Here is a 24754-nt window from a genome sequence, read left to right on the forward strand (position 1 = left end):
ACAAGTGCCACTGTGAAATCCTGCCCGCTCGTCTGTTATAGGGTGCCTAGGAAGCTGTTTTCTCGGATAACTAGACGACATATAAGTAAATCATACACTACTGGCCATTAAAATTGCTACACCATGAAGAAATGCAGATGATAAACGGGTATTCATTGGACAAATATATTATACTGAAACTGACATGTGATCATATTTTCATTATTTTCATACAATTTGGGTGCATAGATCCTGAGCAATCAGTACCCAGAACAACCACATTCTGGCCGTAATAATGGCCTTGATACGCCTGGGCATTGAGTCAAACAAAGCTTGGATGGCGTGTACAGGTACAGCTGCCCATGCAGCTTCAACACGATACCACAGTTCATCAAGAGTATTGTAACGAGCCAGTTGCTCGGCCACTATTGACCAGACGTATCCAATTGGTGAGAGATCTGGAGAATGTGCTAGCCACGGCAGCAGTCGAACATTTTCTGTATCCAGAAAGGCCCGTACAGGACCTGCAACACGCGGTCGTGCATTATCCTGCTGAAATGTAGGGTTTCGCAGGGATCGAATGAAGGGTAGGCCCACAGGTCTTAACACATCTGAAATGTAACGTCCACTGTTCAAAGTGCCGTCAATGCGAACAAGACGTGACCGAGACGTGTAACCAGTGGCACCCGATTCTATCACGCCGGGTGATACGCCAGCATAGCGATGACGAATATACGCTTCCAATGTGCGCTCACCGCGATGTCGCCAAACACAGCTGCGACCATCATGATGCTGTAAACAGAACCTGTATTCATCCGAAAAAATGACGTTTTGCCATTCGTGCACTCAGGTTCTTCGTTGAGTGATGCAGCGTCAAGGGTAACCGCAGCCATGGTCTCCGAGCTGATAGTCCATGCTGCTGCAAACGTCGTTGAACTTTTCGTGCAGATGGTTGTTGTCTCGCAAACGTCCCCATCTGTTGACTCAGGGATCAAGACGTGGCTGCACGATCCGTTACAGCCATGCGGAGAAGGTGCCTGTCTTCTCGACTGCTAGTGATATGAGCCCGTTGGGATCCACGGCGTTCCATATTACCCTCCTGAGCCCACCGATTCCATATTCTGCTAACAGTCATTGGATCTCGACCAACGCGAGGAGCAAGGTCGCGATACGATAAACCAAAATAGCGATAGGCTACAATCCGACCTTTATCAAAGTCGGAAACGTAATGGTACGCATTTCTCCTCCTTACTCGAGGCATCACAAGAACGTTTCACCAGGCAACGCCGGTCATCTGCTGTTTGTGTATGCGAAATCGGTTGGAAAGTGTCATCATGTCAGCACGTTGTAAGTGTCGTCACCGGTGCCAACCTTGTGTGAATTCTCTGAAAAGCTAGTCATTTGCGTATCACAGCATCTTCTTCCTGTCGGTTAAATATCGCGTCTGTAACACGCCATCTTCGTGATGTAGCAATGTTAATGGCCAGTAATGTATTGACGGAGTTCATTACAATAATTGGAGTGACAATACTTAACTTTCGTTTCTACATGATTTCGCAGGCAATTGAAGACATGTCAATGTCCTTTGGTATATACGATTTCCATGCAAGCTAACCACACAAGTTCATAAGTCACTGCTATCGTTAATATCAGTGTCACTCTTCTAGTGCGACTGTTCTAGTCCTCTCTTCTAGTGCGGCCGCGGCTAGACAGCACGTCGCTTTTATTCTCTTCGCGTAGATGCCACTCCTGTCGTGGTGACGTCCTAGACAGCGTGCTATTGGCTGACGTCGTCGCCGGCCGCGGTGGTCTCGCGGTTCTAGGCGATCAGTCCGGAACCGCGCGACTGCTACGGTCGCAGGTTCGAATCCTGCCTCGGGCATGGATGTGTGTGATGTCCTTAGGTTAGTTAGGTTTAAGTAGTTCTAAGCTCTAGGGGACTGCTGACCTCAGATGTTAAGTCCCATAGTGCTCAGAGCCATTTGAACCATTTGAGCTGACGTCGTCTCTCAGCCCTCTCTGCTGTATCGTTCCTGATCTTAGTGCCGGCGCTTGTCGCTACGCTGGAACATTCAGCGTGTGAACCATTCAACGAAACATCGTCGACATGGGCTTTCGGAAACGAAGGTCCACTGGTATACCCTTGATGACTGCACGACACAAAGCTTTACTCCTCGTCTGGGCCCTTCAACACCGACATTGGACTGGTGGTGACTAGAAACATGTTGCCTGGTCGGAAGAGTCTCGTTTCAAATTATGTGGAGCGGTTGGGCGTGTACGTGTATGGAGACAACATCGTGAACTAATGGACCCTGAATATCAGCAGGGGACTGTTCAAGCTGGCGGAGGCTCTGTAATGGTGTGGGTCGTATGCAGTTGAAGTGATATGGGATCTCTGGTACGTCTAGATACGCCTCTGACAGGTGACACGCACGTAAGCAGTCAGAGTCTGATCACCTGCATCCATTCATCTCCATCGTGCATTCTGTCAGACTTGAGCATTTCCAGCAGGACAATGCGACACCCCATAATCCAGAATTGCTACAGAGTGGCTCCAGGAACACTCTTCTGAGTATAAACACTACCGCCGGCCAATAAACTCCCCAGGCATGATTATCATTCAGCATATCTGGGATGCCTTACAACGTGCCGTCCAGAAGAGACCTCCGCCCCACGGTACTCTTACGGATTTATGGTCATCCCTGCAGGATTCATGCTGTCAATTCTCCCCAGCACTACTTCAGATGTTAGTCGAGTCCTTGACACTTCGTGTTGCGGCACTTCAGCGTGCTCGCGGGGTCCCACACGATATTTGGCAGGTGTGCCAGTTTCCTTGACTCTTCAGTGTATATATTAATTGAAAGAAACGGTGTACTAATGAGATGATGTATTTTTAATTATTTATGAATTATTTTGGGAAGTATCTCTGAATTAAAATGAGTGAAGAGAACTCTGTGAAACAAAATGCAGAAGGTACATTCGTTTGTCTGACGATATAAAAAAAATCGGAACGCGACTAGCTCTCTTTCTTTTGTCCTTCCCTACCGAGACAAGCCGTGTAAGTGCTACTCGTGTAAATTGCACGCTTTTGTTGAATAATTATGTTAGTTTGATATTAAGTAGCTGTGTTTCATTTGAAGATCTCTTTCCTTTGTATTCATGTTATGTGTGATTTTATTACGCATTTTTTTAGTCCAGTTGCAGACTGGATCGAAGAGAAAGAGATGGCGCATTGTTTGGTGGTCACGGCTGAATACTTAAATTTCATTCGCCGTTTAATCCATCAGATTATAGCTCATAGGTCCCGGAGATCATTTTTTCCGATCTTGTTCGTTCAAAATCCGCGCAATTTTACTATGTGAACCGCGTAATATTCAGATGGGTCATTGGCCTCGAAACAATATCGTCTACTAGCGCACTCGCTGGTCTGATGTAATGACGATACTGGAAGGCAGGGATCAGCTTAATTAGAAAAGGAAATAAAATTTTTCTGTCCTGTTTCACTATTTCGATAGTATTACCTGCAGCTAGGCAAGGAACATTCATGTAGTGTTCTCAACCAGTACTTACAAATTACTCAATGCTTTCTTAAAAGTCATGTTTACTAGGAGAGATATTATCTATTAACATTCCATTTTAATTAATTAATTCATATCTGTTTAACCAATAATAATAATTTATTAGAGAAACTCTAGACTGGGGCTCTGATCACTCGATTCTCGACTCGGAAGAAGCGTCACTGGAGTAAAGACTACCTCTCCCATGCCGAGTCAGCCACAGGATTGATAGTGCTGGCTGGCGGCCCTTCAGGGTGGCTGACAAGAATCCAGTCTGGTTTTCTGTGGCTCACGGCCCTGGTGCTAATCTCTCAAATGGATGCCACTTCGGTGACTTGCGTGTCCTTAACCCACCCCGATTATCCAAATAGGCTAAGGAAACTTACGGTTTAACAAGGAATCCGAACCATGTATCATTTCCGGCAACTCCTCACATCGTTGAGAGGTGAAGGCTATGTTAAGAAGCGGACTGAAAAATCCGAGGCTCTGCTCCCAGGAATTCTCATGACCGCTGTACTACATCTATGAGCAAATATAAGAGGATCGAAACCAGGTATTTAATAAGGAATTTTTCAATAGCAGATTTTTTTCAGATTAGTCGGATTATATAATCTGAACAAAGATGCTATTATACAAGGGGCTACCACAAAGTTTCCGTTCGTAGGCCACACTAACCCTTTGTCTACACGTCGGTGCTTATATACCCGCATGTGCATCGCGCTGGGTTGCATCTGCGCTGCAACAATGCCCGCAATCGGAAAATTTTTGAGCGTCCCTTAAAAATCCTTATGAAGTATCCATTTCGATCATCTTATCATCTTCAGGTAGATGACGATCGCTTTTGCTTTGGGGAAAGTAAAGATAACAGAGACATCGCGCTTGATTGTCGAGGCACGATTAAGAAGGCTACAGACACTTTCACAGGACCTATAGAAACCTATAGAAACTGTTCTACAACGTAACATGGTGCAAAATTATTAAACTTCTGAGTATAACAGGTACAGCCTATAAGCTGTGTTTTCAGTTCATGATGAGTATGAATCCCGCTGGATCATTTATGCAACGAAAATCCATACCATATTGGTAACGTGTTTCGTGTGTCTTGTACCAAGACTTGTTTTGTCCGTTTATTTAGATAAGATATATAACCAGTCGCTATTTTGAACTACATACTATTCATTGCACTATTAACTAGTTTTCGAGCTACTGCACTCTTATCCACAGGTGGTGGTATTATAGAACTTTTTTTTCTGGACCACCCACGTGCAGCTACAGTCGTGGTGCTGGGGAAAGAACTGATATTTTACATTCTGATAATATACATTTTAGGCATCTTGGTCACACACACACACACACACACACACACACACACACATATATATATATATATATATATATATATATATATATATATATATATATATATATATTTCTTAGATGCACTTGGTCTTGCAGTAAACAAGAACTGAACGTAAACACAAGGAGCATCAGGATGATAATTATTGCGCTTTCCCATATGGTGATCTACTACATACGATTTATCAAATTACAGAATAAAATATTTAGAAGCATGCATAATAGACGCAAGTGAACATTACAAGCTGTATGTATTGCTATACTGTAGCATTACACATGTTAACATGCATAAAAATGTTATAAGTAAACAAGTAGAAAAAGGTTTACTATTTTTGATTCGTATTAAACGTACAGTGCTAACGTATAGACACGTCAACAATTTCCAATATTCTCTGGCGTACCTTATCTATTCTTTTCATATTGTATTCTCTAATTTAACGCATCTCAAGTCAAAGATCGCGTAGGCAAAGAGAATAACTAGAATCCTCGTACGTTTTGTATTTGCATTTTGTGTTTGTTTAGTAAAGCCAAGTGTTTCTACATATTGTGTGTGTGTGTGTGCGCGCGCGCGTGTGTGTGTGTAAGCTTTCTAAAATAGACTTTATTTTACATGCATTTCTGATCTGTACTTAGATGCGATGAATTGTAAGTATTCAAAAACATAGCGATCTTTTTGTTTCGGACGCATTTCGTTGACTTTTGCCTAAATATACGTTATTTTCGCCAGCACCACCCTAGAGATTAGCTGCACATGGCCCACAAAAAATTATAGTCCTGTAACTTGTCCATATGATGATTAGCATAAAGTGGCTTGAAAACAAATTATTGGTGCAATAAATCATATCAAATTTAAGAAGCGACTGGTTGTATATCATACCTACATAAAGGAGATTTGCAGTTCCTCATCCACAATGGATTTAACATATTTTAACGATTTACTAATTACTTTACTGGCAAAGTTTTTCAGCTCGTTAATTGTTATTTTGTAGTTTATTGGCCACCAGTTTCTATGAGGATGATGCAAACTGGAAACCGGCAACACAATAAAGTTCTTAACACAGCTTGGAGGTGTCCCTTGAGGTAATATGTAATTACAGAAATTCATGCTGGCTGTGGAGCACCCCTATTCCTAGTTGTTTGGTTAATAGTCTATCGCATCGTCCACGTCACGGTCATATAGCTAATTAATTTGTACAGAAACTACGATCCGCAGTCTGCATGTAACGGCGATTCAAACAGCGCGCTCTTTGTCCGCAGGCATCGCGTGGAGCTTCCGGTTCCCGTCGCTGAGTTCGCTGTCGCGCCGCAAGATGGCAGTGCCGCCGTCGCGGCCGCACATGGACGTGCGCACGTGGATCGAGGTGCTGGAGCTGACGCAGTACGCCGCGCTCTTCGAGAAGTTCGACGGCGTCGAGGTGGGTGCAACCGTCAATAGGTGTCACTAGCTGCTCAAAATACCGGTACATACTGACGAAAACCGACGATCTGTCCGAGAAGAAATCGGCGACCCTTCATCGTTCGGTTAGTGATGCTCTTCCAGCAGGCGGGTTTGCAGACTACTTTATGGGGACTGGTTTCCCCCTGATTAAGCAGAAAACGAATACGTATCGCCCAAGCGTGTTTGGCTCGACATCAGTGAGTCATGTTTTATTCAGATATACACAATTCAACAAGTTTTACGAAATAATGACTAGACGAAAGGAAGGCTAAAATCATTACCGTCGTCTCTAGGTTAGCTTTTATCTCAATCTTCATGTGATTATTTTGTCGCCTGCAACAACATGATGCTTTTCTGAAGTTGACTGACGAGTTAACAGAATAATGTTGTCTTTAAATGTAATTTCACTGTGTGAAATTGGCACATTAACACAATCCAATGAAAACTGATATAGATCTAAAGGCACTAAAATCTATTACAGCTTATACCGAAGCCTTACCGCAAAGGAAAACTCTCACTTACAGAAGGCAATATCAGAAAGATTACTAACGACTGCTGTACACAACGGTAATCAGAGGAACTGTACAATACAAGAACACGAGTACTACTCTTTATTAAACTGAGCACGTACACACCTAGAGAGAGAGGGGGGGAGGGGGGGAAGGTGAGCAATAAGAAAGAAACAAGTTCAGATGACTCGGTAGAAGGAATAGCAAAGCAGTCGAACATCAACTGCAGCCTAGTACAGTAGGAAGACACCGCTGATATTCAGACACATGTTGGTGTTCATTAATACGCCATGTGTCCCCCAATCGCTGGCTTAGCGCTCGCTCCGTCACTCACGTTGACTGTATGGTGTGCACAGACTTTTTTGTTTTCTTTTAATCCAGTTTTTATGTTCACAAACTGCAGTATCGTGTAAATTTTATACACTAATGAAAGCCGCAGCGGCATGACATGGTCTATTACGAATGTGCTTCTGACCAAAATCCGTTAGAGTCAGAGATCTTTGATAATCTCGCTTGTTGAGTTCACGTGATATTCTCATAGAAAATTTCCTCCCGTTCCACATATTTCTTTAGGAGGTAAATACAAAATTTAATAGATCTAACTTTAAAATGTTTTAATATGACGAAATATTCTCGTAAAAACTTCCATTCCCTTTTTACCCTCTTGGGGATGAAATTTCCAAAAAGTAATGAAACCGATATTTTTTTCTTCTAATCGAGAAGTCAAAGACCAATTTCCATAGATGAAGCTTTAAAATTGTTTTAATAATGATTTGTTTTCCAAAAAAGCTTTCACTCACTATTTCATCCCCTTAGTGGTTGAATTACCAAAAATACTGACTCATTTACTTTAATTTCTGACATAGAAACCAAATGTCAAACAAATATTAAATAACTATTTGCACGGAAATGCTTTTTACGTAAATGCAACTAATATTTAGGTATTTCAGCGCACTGACAAAATAACTCATTCAGATTCGTAAGTCAGTGACTGACATATTACAAACGTAAACATGACTACAACTACAACAAGAGAGAGATTGTAAACAAAGATATTTGTGTATATTGTACACCAGAGGTACGTAAAATTATTTAGTAGGAAAAGGAAGGAAAGTACAGACAGTAGTAGAAGATGGACTGAACAAAAGAGGTGAAGAAAACCAATGAGAAATTTGGAACGGAAATTAAAGTAAGGGGTGAATACCTTTAGATTTTCTGATGACACTGTATTCCTTTCAAGGCAGGAAAAGGATTTAGAAGGTCACTTTCTACGGAATGAATATTGTTCTAAAAGGAGTGTAATAGAATTAAATCTGGAAATGCCGGGGGCCCTGGATTAGAAAAGTATGACACGAGTTTTGCATTTGGGCAGCAAAATGATGGCCGAAGTAGACTGCAGACTAACAGCAGCCAGACAAGCGTTTCTGAAATAGAGAAATTTATTAACACCGAATATAAAATTAATTGCTAGGAGCCTTTTCTGAAGGTATTGTAGGCTTGTACGAAAGTGGGACGTGGGCAACAAGCTGCTGAGACGGGAAAAGAACAGAAGCTTTTGAAATATGCTACACAAGAATGTTAAATATTACATGGGTAGATCGGATGACTAACCGTTATTCGGATTTGAGAGAAAAGCAAGTTATGCTGCAACTTGACTAAAAGAAGGGATCAGCTAATAGGGGACATCCTGAGGCATCAAGGAAACAACTTCGTGATGAAGGAATGAGGGAAGAGAGAGAGTTTGACTGCAAGGAGCAAGGCCAGATGTATGTGGACTGCAGTGGTGAAGCATAGATAAAGAGGCTTGCATGGGATAGGCTGTCGTGCAGAGGCGCATCAGATTCATCTACCCCACTGAAGACCACAACAAAAACAACACATAAAATATTTTTGTAGCATAACTCATTAATGAAACTGTAAACTAAAATCTAAATTTAATATCCTGCACTTTCCACACTACCAGCAACGCCGTATAGTAGCGATATTTACATTACAACTGGAAACCACAATTATACAATCGGTGTAACTGGAATAGAGTTTCTAGTTATTGCGTAATTATGAGAAATTCTGACGACAAGAAAGATAGGACTTCAGATGACTATCGATATTCATAGGTTTGATGAAAGAGAGATAAAACATTACTTTTCAGAAGGTCAAAGCAGACTCAAAAGCCTCAAGTGTACAGGAAATCACAGTTGGATGATGCAAAACTGAGAGCTAACAACATAAACGATAGGTAAAGGAAGAGACAAAGATACAAAAATTTTGTCAAAGGGTACATTCGTTTCATTGGTATTGTTTCTATCTACAACGTTCTAGTGTAATATAAAATGTTTGGATTGATTAGCAAGTCTTGGATATTAGTCACATGTGTACCCAGTTCGTGCCGTGGGCTAACGAATGTCTGGCAGCACGCCAACTAATCAGAGTGCCCGTGTGGCTTGGGGCCACCAGTTTATGCAAATGCCCAGGTGCTCTATACGTACAGTTCAGAAATGCATTACACAAACAATAAAAATACACAGAACAAAATCTGATCTACTCACAGGCTGATGGCTTACACGGCTTTATGTTCATCACTACCAGGCTATACACTGAAGAGCCACAGAAACTGGTGCACCTGTCTAATATAGAGCAGGGCCGCCGCGAGCACGCAGAAGTGCCGCAACATGAGGTGGCGTGGACTCGACTAAAGTCTGAAGTAGTGCTGGAGGGAACTGACCCCACGAATTCTGCACAGTTGTCCATAAATCCGTAAGAGTACGAGGGGTGGAGTTCTCTTATGAACAGCACGCTGCAAAGCTTCAAAAATATGCTCCCTGACGTTCATGTGTGGAGTTTGGTGGCCAGCGAAGTGTTTAAACTCAGAAGAGTGTTCCTGGGCCACGCTGTAGCAATTCTGGACGTATGGGGTGTCGCATTGTCCTTCTCGAATTGCCCAAGTCCGTCGGAATGCACAATGGACATGAATGGATGCAGGTGATCAGACAGGATGCTTACGTACGTGTCATCTGTCAGAGTCGTGTGTAGACGTATCAGGGGTCCCATATCGCTCTCACACAGAGCACCTACAAGCTTTGACACTCCCCTGCTCACATGCAGGGTTCATGGATTCATGAGGTTGTTCTCATACCCGTATACGTTCATTTACTCGATACAGTTTAAAACGAGGCTCGCCAGACTAGGCAACATGTTTCCAGTCATTAACAATCCATTGCCGGCCGCGGTGGTCTCGCGGTTCTAGGGGCTGAGTCCGGAGCCGCGCGACTGCTACGGTAGCAGGTTCGAATCCTGCCTCGGGCATAGATGTGTGTGATGTCCTTAGGTTAGTTAGGTTTAAGTAGTTCTAAGTTCTAGGGGACTGATGACCACAGATGTTAAGTCCCATAGTGCTCAGAGCCATTTGAACCATTTTTTTTTAACAATCCAGTGTAGATGTTGACGGGCTCTGGCGAGGCGTAAAGCTTTGTGTCGTACAATCATCAAGGGTCCACGAGTGGGCCTTCGACTCCAAAAGCCCATACCGATGATATTTCGTTGAATGGTTCGCAAGTTGACACTTGTTGATGGTCCAGCATTGAAATCTGCAGCAACATGTGGAAGGGTTGCACTTCTGTCACTTTGAATGATTCTGTTCAATGGTCGCTGGTCCCGTTCTTGCAGGATCTTTTTCCGGTCGCAGCGATGTCGGAGATTCGATGTTTTAGCGGGTTCCTTATATTCACGGTACACTCGTGAAATGGCCGTAAGGGAAAATCCCCATTTAATCGCTACCTTGGAGATGCTGTACCCCATCGCTCGTGTGCCGACTGTAACACACCACGTTGAAACTTACTTAAATCTTGATAACCTGCCTTTATAGCAAGAGATGCTGTACCCCATCGCTCGTGTGCCGACTGTAACACACCACGTTGAAACTTACTTAAATCTTGATAACCTGCCTTTATAGCAACAGTAACCGATCTAACAACGGTGGCAGACACTTGTTGTCTTATATAGGCGTTGCCGACTGTAGTACCAAATTCTGCCTGTTTACATATCTCTGTATTTGAATACCCATGCCTATGCAAGTTTCTTTGGGGCTTCATTGTAATTACCGCGTGACGACACGAAGGATGTCGAGCCGCAGAAATAAATTATGCGAATGCGTACAATATGAGGGATCTGTGAAACGCATTATAACACCAGAGGATAAATAATCTTCTTATTTCAGATACTTAACTTACTTTACCTTACCATCTGTATCCGGGAAAGAACGTCTGTACTCTCTTCTTCCAGATCTCTACAACTCTGATAGCCTTGTCATTGCACAACAGTAGATCTCCGCTGTGCTATCGGACTCCATGCTTGGACAGAAGAGCAAATATTCAGTCGTCTGTGTTTTTCCGTACTCATGCTGGCCATCTTCAGAGTAGCCCCATTTAAACATGTTGACTTCACATTTTGCGACTCCTGTTCTTAATATGTTTAGTGCTCTCCTCGTCTTACACTATAATTACTGCCCTTGTGTGATTTCATCTTTGGGTTATAGGGTTCCTTTTTGTAGGAGTCCAACCATAAGGACACGCTGCTGGTCTCGGATCGGCCTTCTTGCGGTAATGTCTGTTGGAGAAATTTCTTCCTTGAGTTTAGACGAGTTGGAACTGTTTGTTGGTTATACATTAAGTGCCTCGTTTTGGTGTGCTGTTTTTTCCTTGCTGTTTTGCGTGTGCTGTTTTTTCCTTGCTGTTTTGCGTCTGACATCTGGTGGTTTTATGGTCGCAAGTGGGTAAGTGTTGTGGATTAGTGTAAGCCTCAGACGATCCCGACTGTCTCATTTAAAGTGACGGCTACTTGTCTGCAGTGACAAAAAGCCTCTCATACTGGTGCCCGGCTGCAAACCAGAGACCTGTTGCTGACGATCGAAGAACTTAAGGCTGCGCTTTGCATGTTGATATGGCCAGTTTACGTATAATATTGTTTGTTGCACATATTTTTCTTTTAAGTTCAGTGGCGTTTTTTTATTTTTAATGAGAATATACGATATAGTGAGGCTGACTCCCAAATATTTTGGGTTGCTGTAATGGTCTACTCTAGTCCTTCTCCATTCTATTTCCAGCTCTCATGTGACCTTCCTGTTACACAGATTGAATGTGTATACTTTTTCCTGAGCACTGAAAGACTTGAGTCGAAACAAGGTCCCCGGAGTAGACAACATTCCATTAGAACTACTGACGGCCTTGGGAGAGCCAGTTATGACAAAACTCTACCAGCTGGTGAGCAAGATGTATGAGACAGGCGAAATACCCTCAGACTTCAAGAAGAATATAATAATTCCAACCCCAAAGAAAGCAGGTGCTGACAGATGTGAAAATTACCGAACTATCAGTTTAATAAGTCACAGCTGCAAAATACTAACGCGAATTCTTTACAGACGAATGGAAAAACTAGTAGATGTGGACCTCGGGGAGGATCAGTTTGGATTCCGTTGAAATGTTGGAACACGTGAGGCAATACTGACCTTACGACTTATCTTAGAAGAAAGATTAAGAAAAGGCAAACCTACGTTTCTAGCATTTGTAGACTTAGAGAGAGCTTTTGACAATGTTAACTGGAATAGTTTCTTTCAAATTCTGAAGGTGGCAGGGGTGAAATACAGGGAGCGTAAGGCTATTTACAATTTGTACAGAAACCAGATGGCAGTTATAAGAGTCTAGGGGGATGAAACGGAAGCAGTGGTTAGGAAGGGAGTGAGGCAGGGTTGTAGTCTCTCCCCGGTATAATTCAATCTGTATATTGAGCAAGCAGTAAAGGAAACAAAAGAAAAATTCGGAGTAGATATTAATCTTGGAGAAGAAATAAAACTTTGAGGTTCTATCAGAGAGAGCAAAGGACTTGGAAGAGCAGTTGAACGGAATGGACAGTGTCTTGAAAGGAGGATATAAGATGAACATCAACAAAAGCAAAACGAGGATAATGGAATGTAGTCAAATTAAATCGGATGGTGCTGAGGGAATTAGATTAGGAGATGAGACACTTAAAGTAGTAAAGGAGTTTTGCTATTTAGGAAGTAAAATAACTGATGATGGTCCAAGTAGAGAGGATATAAAATGTAGACTGGCAATGGCAAGGAAAGCGTTTCTGAAATTTGTTAACATCGAATATAGATTTATGTATCAGGAAGTCGTTTCTGAAAGTATTTGTTTGGAGTGTAGCCATGTATGGAAGTGAAACATGGACGATAAATAGTTTGGACAAGAAGAGAATAGAAGCTTTCGAAATGTGGTGCTACAGAAGAATACTGAAGATAAGGTGGATAGATCACGTAACTAATGAGGAGGTATTGAATAGGATTGGGGAGAAGAGAAGTTTGTGGCACAACCTGACTAGAAGAAGGATCGGTTGGTAGGACATGTTTTGAGGCATCAAGGGATCACAAATTTAGCATTGGAGGGCAGCGTGGAGGGTAAAAATCGTAGAGGGAGACCGAGAGATGAGTACACTAAGCAGATTCAGAAGGATGTAGGTTGGAGTAGGTACTGGGAGAGGAAGAAGCTTGCACAGGACAGAGTAGCATGGAGGGCTGTATCAAACCAGTCTCAGGCCTGAAGACAACAACAACAACAACAACACTTTTTCCTGGACTAGGTCGCAGGTGATTTTCTTTAGAGTAGCTCCCAAAGGTTTGCAAAACCTCAGTCAGCTCTCTTTCAGCCTCTTGAAACGTTCTTCCTTGATAAGTAATGGCGGCGTCGTCTGCATATATGAGTATTTTTATTTGCGGCGAGTGTCACTGGTCGTTTGTTTACATATTGCACAGAACAGGGGAAAGAACGCTTTTTTGTGGTAATGCTTTCCTTTGGTCCCTCCATCTACTTTCTCCCCTTGGGAGGTCATCTAGATACTTCGATTCTGCAGCATGCCTCTTAAATGTGTAACTAATAATAAACGTTGTTTACATTTACTTCGTTTCTGATTTAGTGGAACATGTGCATCATTCATCTGTTGCTGACAAGTAAGTTGCGTACAAAATGAAAGACTGATAGAAGGTGTCCGTTGAGGAAAAACACTGCCGTGACGTTTTATGTGTAACCAACAATTTGTGAAATTAAACACAAGAAAATGTGAACGGAAATATTGAAAGACACCTGATTTTGTTTAGTAAGTAAAAATTATGATTTTAGAGCGAATGGTGACTTTCAGTAAGATTAAATAAAGGTATAATAGATGATGTGTGTCATCCGAAAGTCAGACGGTACGTCTTTCGGCAGAAGTTTGTTGGGAATGTCATCGGATTTATACATCAGTCGTTTACCTGTGGAAGAGGCACTGTAATGTTTTTAATCTGCAGTTCACACTATGCGAAATAAATTTTCTCTTTCAGGATATATTCGCAAATAGGCGCCAGTATTAAGATTTTTCTAGTTTTACTTCATGAATTTCGTAACATTTCGTCCCAACTATGACAATTATTAAAGCACTTGTACGTTTCGTTATTCTTTCTAAACAGTATCTTGAAAACAGACGTCATTGTCTAGTCGTTGTGACGTCACATTACAGCTCTGATTAGTCCCACATATTCAAAAATAGTTCATTATTTATTTTATTCCCCTCTTGCCATCAAGGATGCCCAGATGGTAGCGAGTGCAGCTGACGGACATTTTTGAGGAAATGAGAGGCTTAGAGGCAGTCCCTGTGTTAACTGATCAGGAGATTTCAAGCTGATACTTACTAAGAAGTAACCGAACAAAACTGAAACGTTAAATCCATGAACTGAAGTAACATTTTCTTATTATATGCAGCGTATGAGATACATAATTAGTAGCGCGCAACAGGCGAAAAGCGTAGATCCAGGTTTGAATACTGATACAGAAGCAAAAATAGCCTAGATTTCTCCATGACACCTCTGTTCGTGTTTAAATCCCGGTGTCTACAGCGTTATTTTCTTTGGAGCACGTTAGACACTGACAAACGAGCCCTGTAGCATTTCTCGTAACCGGCACCACAAAACAACGCCGGTGGCGATACAGCATACCTGCTAAAATTAACTCCTCTCGCTTCCATAAAGCTACAAGTTTAATACCCGTGCTGTGAAGCGAATCCATTATGATTTGGTAGCTGGTGAACGGTATCACTTCTAACAGACTACACAGATGAGTCAACAAGTAAGTGGCTTAGGGACTATAGTGGTTAAAGTTAACCACTGAAAGTATTCCGGAATAATACAACTTTTTAGTGCAGTGGATATTGATATAAATGGAACTGACGTGGATGTGGAGTGGAATTTCACGACGTAAAGAACTCACGAGCATAAAACACTCATTACATCTTGTCTTATTTTGACAACTTGATACGAACCGTTGACTAGTACCATGCCAGACGGCGTTCGACGTCACAAGCTGAATGGAGGAGACGTCATATTGGAATACACACAGTTTATGAAGATAAAGTGACACATCAGGTTATTTTTATTTTATAACTTTGCAAATTACGAAAATATGCTATTTCAAGGAACTGGCATATGCATATCAAAAACCTGTCGGTGGTTCAAAGTTTTACCACATAGAAGATGGGAATATTAACGCCTCGAAATGTACTAAACCAATGTCTGTGTGCATCTCCATATAATAGCGGCAGCTTAGTATATCCATATTCTATCCAGAGCGAGTAAATATATACAGCTGCTTTTTTCCCTAAGGCAAGGTTAATTTTTTTGGCGCATGCATGAAATTTTTGACGTTTATATGTAGCCTGGTACAGCCTTTTGCTTTTGTTTTTAAACTGAGCTATATACCTTTTACTATAGCATGGAAAAGATCCTTAAAAAGAGGAATTTTAGGATATAACGTTTGTGAAACGTGGTCAGTTAGCAACAAGGTAAAAGCGCTGTACACCACTGTCCCGCCACGAGGAGAACCGTATTATCAATTTCAGGCCCATTCGCGTCGCCGGAGCTAGGTGTAGAGCAGTTGTTTTAAGTTTACCTTCTGATAAATGCCCAGAGGTTCTAAGTCTGGTGCAAGTAGAAAGCCTCCCAACAACTGCAGCAGCATATATGTTAGGAAATCTCGATAGTTGTGGCTATTTAAAGTCCCGTTAATAAAGCAGGGACCAAAGATGCGATTCTTGAAGATTCTGCGTCACGCGTTGACAGAACAAACCCATTGTTTACCTACTTTTATCAACCACCATGGATTTCCACCTGACCAGTAGCGCAAAATACGAAGATAGATTTGCTCACCGTTTGTAAACGCTGCTTGATCAGTGCACAAAATTTACGTAAAAACACCGCAACAGCTTGCAGGACATTCATTCCATTGGATAATCCCAATTGCTCTCTCGAGCTGATTCATAGTGACATGTAGATTGAGCGTTGTCACTGCCAAAATGTCTATTTTCTCATCAGTTCCTGTTCATGCCCGTTGGCGTATTTTATTCTTAACTCTTCCAGGTTCATGAAACATTTAATCGTGAGGGCTTGACGCACAACTCTAGATCCTCATGTAGCCTGCTGTTTAAACAGTAGGTCATGTTGATAACTGTCTTGCGCTACATTTACTCCTTTGTGAAATTTGTTCACAACAATCTACATCTACATGGATACTCTGCATATCACATTTAAGTGCCTGAAAGAGGGTTCATCGAACCATCTTCACAATTCTCTACTATTCCAATTTCGTATAGCGAACAGAAAGAACGAACACCTATATCTTTCCGTACGAGCTCTGGTTTCCCTTATTTTATCGTGGTGATCGTTTCTCCCTATGTAGATCAGTGGCAACAAAAGATTTTCGCATTCGGAGGAGAAAGTTATTGACTGGAATTTCGTGAAAAGATTCTGCCGCAAAGGAAAACTTCTCTTTTAATGATGCCCAGTCATAATTCTGTATCATTTCAGTGACACTCTCTCCCAAATTTAACGATAATACAAAACGTGCTGCCCTTCTTTGAACTTTTTCGATGTACTCCGCAAAGTCCTATCCGGTAAGGATCCCACACCGCGAAGCAGTATTCTAAAAGAGGACGGACAAGCGTACTGTAGGCAGTGTCCTTAGAAGATATGTTACATTTTCTAAGTGTCCTGCCAATAAAGCGCAGTCTTAGGGTAGCCCTTTCCGGAACATGTTCTATGTGTTCCTTACAATTTAAGTTGTTCGTAATTGTAATACCTAAGTATTCAGTTGAATTTACGGTCCTTGGATTTGACTGATTTATCGTGTAACGAAGTTTAACGGATTCCTTTTAGCACTCACGTGGATGACCTAACACTTTTTGTTGTTTACAGTCAACTGCCAATTTTCGCATCATTCAGATATCTCTTCTAAATCGTTTTGCAATATGTTTTGATCTTCTGATGACTTCATTAGTCGATAAACGACAGCGTCATCAGCAAAGAACCTAAGACGCCTGCTCAGTTTGTCTCCCAAATCGTTTATATAGATAAGGATCAGCAAAGGGCCTATAACACTATCTTCGGGAACATCAGAGATCACTTCTGTTTACTCGATGACTTTCCGTCAGTTACTACGAACTGTGACCTCTTCGACAGGAAATCACAAATCCAGTCACATAACTGAGACGATATTCCATAAGCACGTAATTTCACTTTAAGGTGCTTGTGTGGTACAGTGTCAAAAGCCTTCTGGAAATCCAGAAATACGCAGTTGATCTCAAATCCCTCGTCAATAGCACTCAGCACTTCCTGCGCATAAAGAGCTACTTGTGTTTCACAAGAACGATGTTGATTGTGTGTCAATAAACAGTTTTCTTCGGGGTAATTCATCATGTTTGAACACAATATATGTTCCAAAATCTTGCTGCATATCGACGTTAATGATTTGGGCCTGTAATTTAGTGGATTACTACTACTACCTGTCTTGAATACTGGTGTGATCTGTGCAACATTCCAGTCTTCTGGTACGGATCTTTCGTCGAGCGAACGGTTGTATATGATTACCAAGTATGGAGCTAATGCATCAGCATACTCGGAAAGGAACATAATTCGTATACTGTCTGGACCAGGAGACTTGCTTTTATTAAGTGATTTAAGCTGCTTCACTACCCCGAGGATATTTACTTCTACGTTATTCATGTTGGCAGCTCCGAGGATATTTTCTCTACGTTACTTACGTTGGCAATCAACCGCAATTAGACTAAGAAGTTAGCTATCATCCCGTGTGGGTACCGACAGTATATACGGAAGTGATAAAAGTCATGGGTTTTGTGCCAGAACTGATCTCTCGATCATGTCTTGTAAATGTTCAACGTGATTCGTGTCGGGTGATCTGGGTGGCCATATCATTCGCTCGAATTGTCCAGAATGTTCTTCAAACCAATAGCAAGCAATTGTGGCCCGGTGACGTGGCGTACGGTCACTTAAAAAATTCCACGGTTATTTCGGAACATGAAGTCCATGAATGGTTGCAAATAGTCTCCAAGTAGCCTAGCATAATCATTAGCAGGCAGTGATCGGTTCAATTGGACCAGAGTACCCAGTTCATTCCAGGTAAACACGGATCACACTGTCATGGGGCCACACTCACTCGGGACGTGGCAGGCGGTAAAAGACGTCCCAGGGGGCCGAACGTAAGGCCTCCATGGTTAGTCAGTTAAACAGGTTCCAGGCGCTGTCTGTGGCTGACACTGTCCCTCAGCCACATGCTTCAGACATTAGTCGAGTCCATGCCACGTAGTGTTTCGACACTTCTTCGTGCTCGCGGGGGCCCTACACGATATTAGACAGGTGTACCAGTTTCTTTGGGTCTTCAGTGTATGTAAAGGATTTAGGAGACAATCTGAGTAGCCGTCTTCGGTTGTTTGGAGATGATGCTGTCATTTGTCATCTAGTAAAGTCATCAGAAGATCAAAACAAATTGCAAAACGATTTAGGAAGGATAGTTGTATGGTACAAAAATTGGCAATTGACCCTAAATAATGAAAAGTGTATCGTCATTCACATGATTGGTACAAGCAATCCGTTAAACTTCTGTTACACAATAAATCAATCCAATCTAGAGCCCGTAAATTCAGCTAAATTCCTAGGAACTTAAATAGGAAAAAAATGGTTCAAATGGCTCTGAGCACTATGGGACTTAACTTCTGAGGTCATCAGTCCCCTAGAACTTAGAACTACTTAAACCTAACTAACCTAAGGCCATCACACACATCCATGCCCGAGGTAGGATTAGAACCTGCGACCGTAGCAGTCGCGCGGTTTCAGACTGTAGCGCCTAGAACCGCTCGGCCACACCGGCCGGCAATAGGAAAAAAAACACACAGAATAAGTTGTGGGGAAGGCGAACCAAAGATTCCGATTTATTGGCAGAACACAGAGACTTCCTACACTACACTTATCCCTCCTCTTTTGGAGTACTGTTGCGCGGTGTGGGATCCTTACCAGCAGGATTGACAGAACACTTCGGGAAAGTTCGAAGAAGAGCAGCACGTTTTGTATTATCGGGAAATAGGGTAGAGAGTGTCAAATTAATGATACGGGATTTGGGGTGGACGTCATTAAAACGAAGGCTTTTCTCGTTGCAGCGGGATCTACTCATGAAATTTCAATCACCAACCTCTCCTGCGAATGCGAAAATATTTTGTTGGTGCCGACCTACATAGGGAGAAGATTATCGTAATAATATCAGGAAAATTAGAGCTCGCATAGAAAGATATAGGTGTTCGTTTTCTCCACGCGCTGTTCGAGAGTGGAATAACAGAGAATTACTGCGGAGGTGGTTCGATGAACCCTCTGCCGGGAACGTAAGTGTGATTTGCAGAGTGTCCATGTAGATGTAAAAGTAGAAGTCGTGCTGGTGGCAAAGGGTCTCTCGTCGATCGTCTGCTACCATTGCTCATTAAGGCCAAATTTCGCTGCACTGTCCTAATGGGCACGTTCGTAATACGTTCCATATTGATTTCTGAGGTTATTTCAAGCAGTGTTGCTTGTCTGTTAGCACTGACAATCTATGCAAACGCCGCTGCTCTCGGTCGTTAAGTGAAGGCCGTCGGCCACTGGATTGTCCGTGGTGAAAGATAATTCCTGAAATTTTGTTTTCTCGGCATACTATTGACCCTGTTGATGCCGGAATACTGAATTCCCAAACGATTTCCAAAATAGGACATCTCATGCGTCTAGTTCGAACTAGACCATTCCGTGTTCAAAGTCTGTTAATTCCCGTCGTGCAGCTATAAGCACATCGGAAACCCTTCCACATGAATCATCTGAGTACAAATGACAGCTCCGTCAATGCACTGCCCTTTTATACCTTGAGTAAACAATACTACCGCCATATGTATGCGTGCATGTCACTATCACATGATTTTCTGTATGTACCAGCGCTATGTAAGTATTCAAGCACGTGAGGATATCACAGCCTGCCTAAATGTGCACCCATTTCGACGCAGCTGTCCGCTGCTGTCGCCGGTTGTCATAGTGTACGGTGCCTCATAACTACGGAGAACTGCTTTCCAAATTTATAGCATCCATTAACACTGTTCCTGTGCTCAGAATTATCTCTGTGCTTTCTGACAACCAGTTAGCAAAGATGCTTTTGTGATGGGGTATCTCCAGTGCACCTGTGCTAGAGGGCGTATTGTCGTTCTCCGTGGAGACTGCTCATAACTTCGGATTCAGGAATGGTGGACAAGAACGTCGGCTATGCTGTTTCAAAGCAAGCATCCGTGTATCTGTTTGAGCAGTTTAAGGAAACCATGGAAAACCTAAACCAAGAAATCAGGACGGGGATTCAAACCGTCGTTCTCCCGAATGTGAATCCAGTATCTTATTACTGTGCCTCCTGGCTAGGCGATATATGTAATTTTTTTGATGTGTAAATAATAATAATAACGATAATTCAATAATACGAAATATATTTCAAAAATGAGAGCAGAATACTGTCTCAAACAAAATATTTACAACAAGAAGTGCATCCCTAAACAGAAACATTACAATTCCTTGATTAAACCAGAATGTCCTTATGCTTCAGAAACACTCATCTCCAACAGGAAAACAGACTTCGGAAGCGTCGAAGAAAGAGAATGTTTTCGATATCGGCCTCCCCGTTCAAAATTAATATTTCTGAAGCAGTTGGCGCCAAGAAACAGCCAGCAGACAGAAAGACACAGCCATCTTAGAACTCACAAATTAAATTTTTGTAGCTATATCAAAAGAGTGAAACCAGAGAGACTTAGAAGCAGAATCGTTCAACTGTATAAAATAAACGTAAAGCAAAACGCAAATCATGAAATAGGGTAGGGAAACACAAATTGATATAAAATTAGTAGGAGCTATACCCGAAGATAGCAAGAACAGGAACTTTTTTTTTATTTTAAGTTTAGCAGTAACACGCCGACATTAGGAAAAACTGAAAAAGGACAGAGGCAGCTTGGTCTGAAAAAAAAATAAGTTCACCCCAAAACGATAAAAGAAATATGGCCACAGGGGATGTCCAGTCAACGTTTCTAAGTATTTTTTTACTGTCTTAAATGGACTAATTCGCATAAAACAGTTAATAATAATAGTTAGAACAGTTATTCATAATTACCTCTTACGATGTTATATTATTTGTTTTGACATATTTACTGAAACAAATTAGAACTTCAACTAATTATTTTTATCAATTTTCACGTATTTCACTGAAATCTGTTAAGGTGCATCACAACTATATGAGACAAGGATTATGCTAATGAAACTTCCTGGCTCACAGCTGCAATCGGCGCTGACTTCGGTCGCGCAGCTTGAGGCTGTTGCCAATGGGCACCACTGTGGGAAGCCGGACTCGGGTATCACGGGGATGTCAACCTCGTCCCGTCTGTCCCCAGATCGGTCTGCCGCTGTGGTTGCCCCGGTTGCTGCCCGCAGTGGGGCTGAGCCCTCGCCTGTGGTTGATTGGGAGGTCGTTCCAAGGCGTGGCAGGCAGCGAAAGGCGTCCCCGGAGGCTGATCAGAAAGCCTCCCCGGTGCATCTGACAAACCGGTTTCAGGCACTGTTTCTGGTTGAGCCAGATGCAGCTGCCTGTCCTGTTTCAGAGGATCATTCTCAGCCTTCAAGGTCCGGGCAATCGCAGAGGGTGGGCTTACTGGTAATTAGGAGCTCCAATGTTAGGCGCGTAATGGGGCCCCTTAGGGATACGGCGGCTAAGGAGGGGAAGAAATCCAGTGTGCACTCCGTGTGCATTCCGGGAGGAGTCATTCCTGATGTGGAAAGGGTCCTTCCGGATGCCATGAAGAGCACAGGGTGCAACTAGCTGCAGGTGGTGGCACATGTCGGCACTAATGACGTGTGTCGCTTTGGATCTGAGGAAATTCTCTCTGGATTCCAGCGGCTATCTGATTTGGTGAAGGCTGCCGGTCTTGCTTACGAGATGAAGGCAGAGCTCACCATCTGCAGCATCGTTGACAGAACTGACTGCGGACCTTTGGTGCAGAGCCGGGTGGAGGGTCTGAATCAGAGGCTCAGACGGTTTTGCGACCGTATTGGCTGCAGATTCCTTGACTTGCGCCATAGGGTGGTGGGGTTTCGGGTTCCGCTGAATAGGTCAGGAGTTCACTACACTCAGCTGGCGGCTACACGGGTAGCGGAGGCTGTGTGGCGTGGACTGGGCGGTTTTTTAGGTTAGAAGGCCTCGGGAAAGTGCGGGATGGGCTGCAATGTCAAAGGGTGCTGGGCAATTACAGGACGTGCTTGGATCAAGGAACAGTCGGAATTATAGTTGTAAATTGTTGTAGTTGCGCTGGAAAAGTCCCTGAGCTTCAAGCGCTAATAGAAAGCAAGGAAGCTGATATCGTTATAGGTACAGAAAGCTGGCTAAAGCCTGAAATAAGTTCTGCAGAAATTTTTACGAAGTCTCAGACGGTGTTCAGGAAAGATAGATTAGGCAGAATTGGTGGTGGAGTGTTTGTGTCTGTCAGTAGTGGTTTATCTTGTAGTGAAGTCGAAGTAGATACTCCGTGCGAATTGGTGTGGGTGGAGGTTATACTTAACAGCCGAATTAAGTTAATAATTGGCTCCTTCTATCGACCCCCAGACTCCGATGATACAGTTGCGGAACAGTTCAGAGAAAGTTTGAGTCTCGTAACAAATAAATACCCCACTCATACTGTTATAGTTGGTGGGGACTTCAACCTACCCTCGGTATGTTGGCAAAAATACTTGTTCAAAACCGGTGGTAGGCAGAAAACGTCTTCCGAGATTGTCCTAAATGCATTCTCCGAAAATTATTTCGAGCAGTTAGTCCACGAACCCACGCGAATTGTAAATGGTTGCGAAAACACACTTGACCTCTTGGCCACAAACAATCCAGAGCTGATAGAGAGCATCATGACTGATACAGGGATTAGTGATCACAAGGTCATTGTAGCTAGGCTCAATACCATTTCTTCCAAATCCATCAGAAACAAACGCAAAATAATTTTATTTAAAAAAGCGGATAAAGTGCCACTAGAAGCCTTCCTAAAAGACAATTTCCATTCCTTCCGAACTGACTATGCGAATGTAGACGAGATGTGGCTCAAATTCAAAGATATAGTAGCAACAGCAATTGAGAGATTCATACCTCATAAATTGGTAAGAGATGGAACGGATCCCCCGTGGTACACAAAAAAGGTCCGAACGCTGTTGCAGAGGCAACGGAAAAAGCATGCGAAGTTCAGAAGAACGCGAAATCCCGAAGATGGGCTAAAATTTACAGACGCGAGAAATTTGGCACGTACTTCGATGCGAGATGCCTTTAATAGGTTCCACAACCAAACATTGTCTCGAAATTTGGTAGAAAATCCGAAGAAATTCTGGTCGTATGTAAAGTACACAAGCTGCAAGACGCAGTCAATACCTTCGCTGCGCAGTGCCGATGGTACTGTTATCGACGACTGTGCTGCTAAAGCGGAGTTATTGAACGCAGTTTTCCGAAATTCCTTCACCAGGGAAGACGAATGGAATATTCCAGAATTTGAAACACCAACATCTGCTAGCATGAGTTTCTTAGAAGTAGATACCTTAGGGGTTGCGAAGCAACTCAAATCGCTTGATACGGGCAAGTCTTCAGGTCCAGATTGTATACCGATTAGGTTCCTTTCAGATTACGCTGATACTATAGCTCCCTACTTAGCACTCATATACAACCGCTCGCTCAGCGATAGATCTGTACCTACAGATTGGAAAATTGCGCAGGTCGCACCAGTGTTCAAGAAGGGTAGTAGGAGTAATCCATTTAACTACAGACCTATATCATTGACGTCGGTTTGCAGTAGGGTTTTGGAGCATATACTATAATCAAACATTATGAATCACCTCGAAGGGAACGATCTATTGACACGTAATCAGCATGGCTTCAGAAAACATCGCTCTTGTGCAACGCAGCTAGCTCTTTATTCGCACGAAGTAATGGCCGCTATCGACAGGGGATCTCAAGTTGATTCCGTATTTCTAGATTTCCGGAAAGCTTTTGACACCGTTCCTCACAAGCGACTTCTAATCAAGCTGCGGAGCTATGGGGTATCGTCCCAGTTGTGCGACTGGATTCGTGATTTCCTGTCAGGAAGGTCGCAGTTCGTAGTAATAGACGGCAAATCATCGAGTAAAACTGAAGTGATATCAGGTGCTCCCCAGGGAAGCGTCCTGGGACCTCTACTGTTCCTGATCTATATAAATGACCTGGGTGACAATCTGAGCAGTTCTCTTAGACTGTTCGCAGATGATGCTGTAATTTACCGTCTAGTAAGGTCATCCGAAGACCAGTATCAGCTGCAAAGCGATTTAGAAAAGATTGCTGTACGATGTGTCAGGTGGCAGTTGACGCTAAATAACGAAAAGTGTGAGATGATCCACATGAGTTCCAAAAGAAATCCGTTGGAATTCGATTACTCGATAAATAGTACAATTCTCAATGCTGTCAATTCAACTAAGTACCTGGGTGTTAAAATTACGAACAACTTCAGTT

At 42.6% G+C, this 24754-nt stretch overlaps 1 protein-coding gene across 2 annotated transcripts in view; it reads left to right on the forward strand.

Moving 5' to 3' along the window:
- Window positions 1-24754, forward strand: part of LOC126272054 (SH2 domain-containing protein 3C) — a 950261-nt gene that overhangs the window by 334961 nt on the left and 590546 nt on the right. For both annotated transcript variants that reach the window (XM_049974570.1, XM_049974571.1), the window contains exon 2: window positions 6150-6307. In XM_049974570.1, coding sequence (XP_049830527.1) covers window positions 6150-6307 — 158 coding nt within the window. The remainder of the gene's footprint in view (window positions 1-6149; window positions 6308-24754) is intronic.

This window comes from Schistocerca gregaria, chromosome 5 (genome assembly GCF_023897955.1).
Source record: "Schistocerca gregaria isolate iqSchGreg1 chromosome 5, iqSchGreg1.2, whole genome shotgun sequence".
Lineage (NCBI taxonomy): Eukaryota > Metazoa > Arthropoda > Insecta > Orthoptera > Acrididae > Schistocerca > Schistocerca gregaria.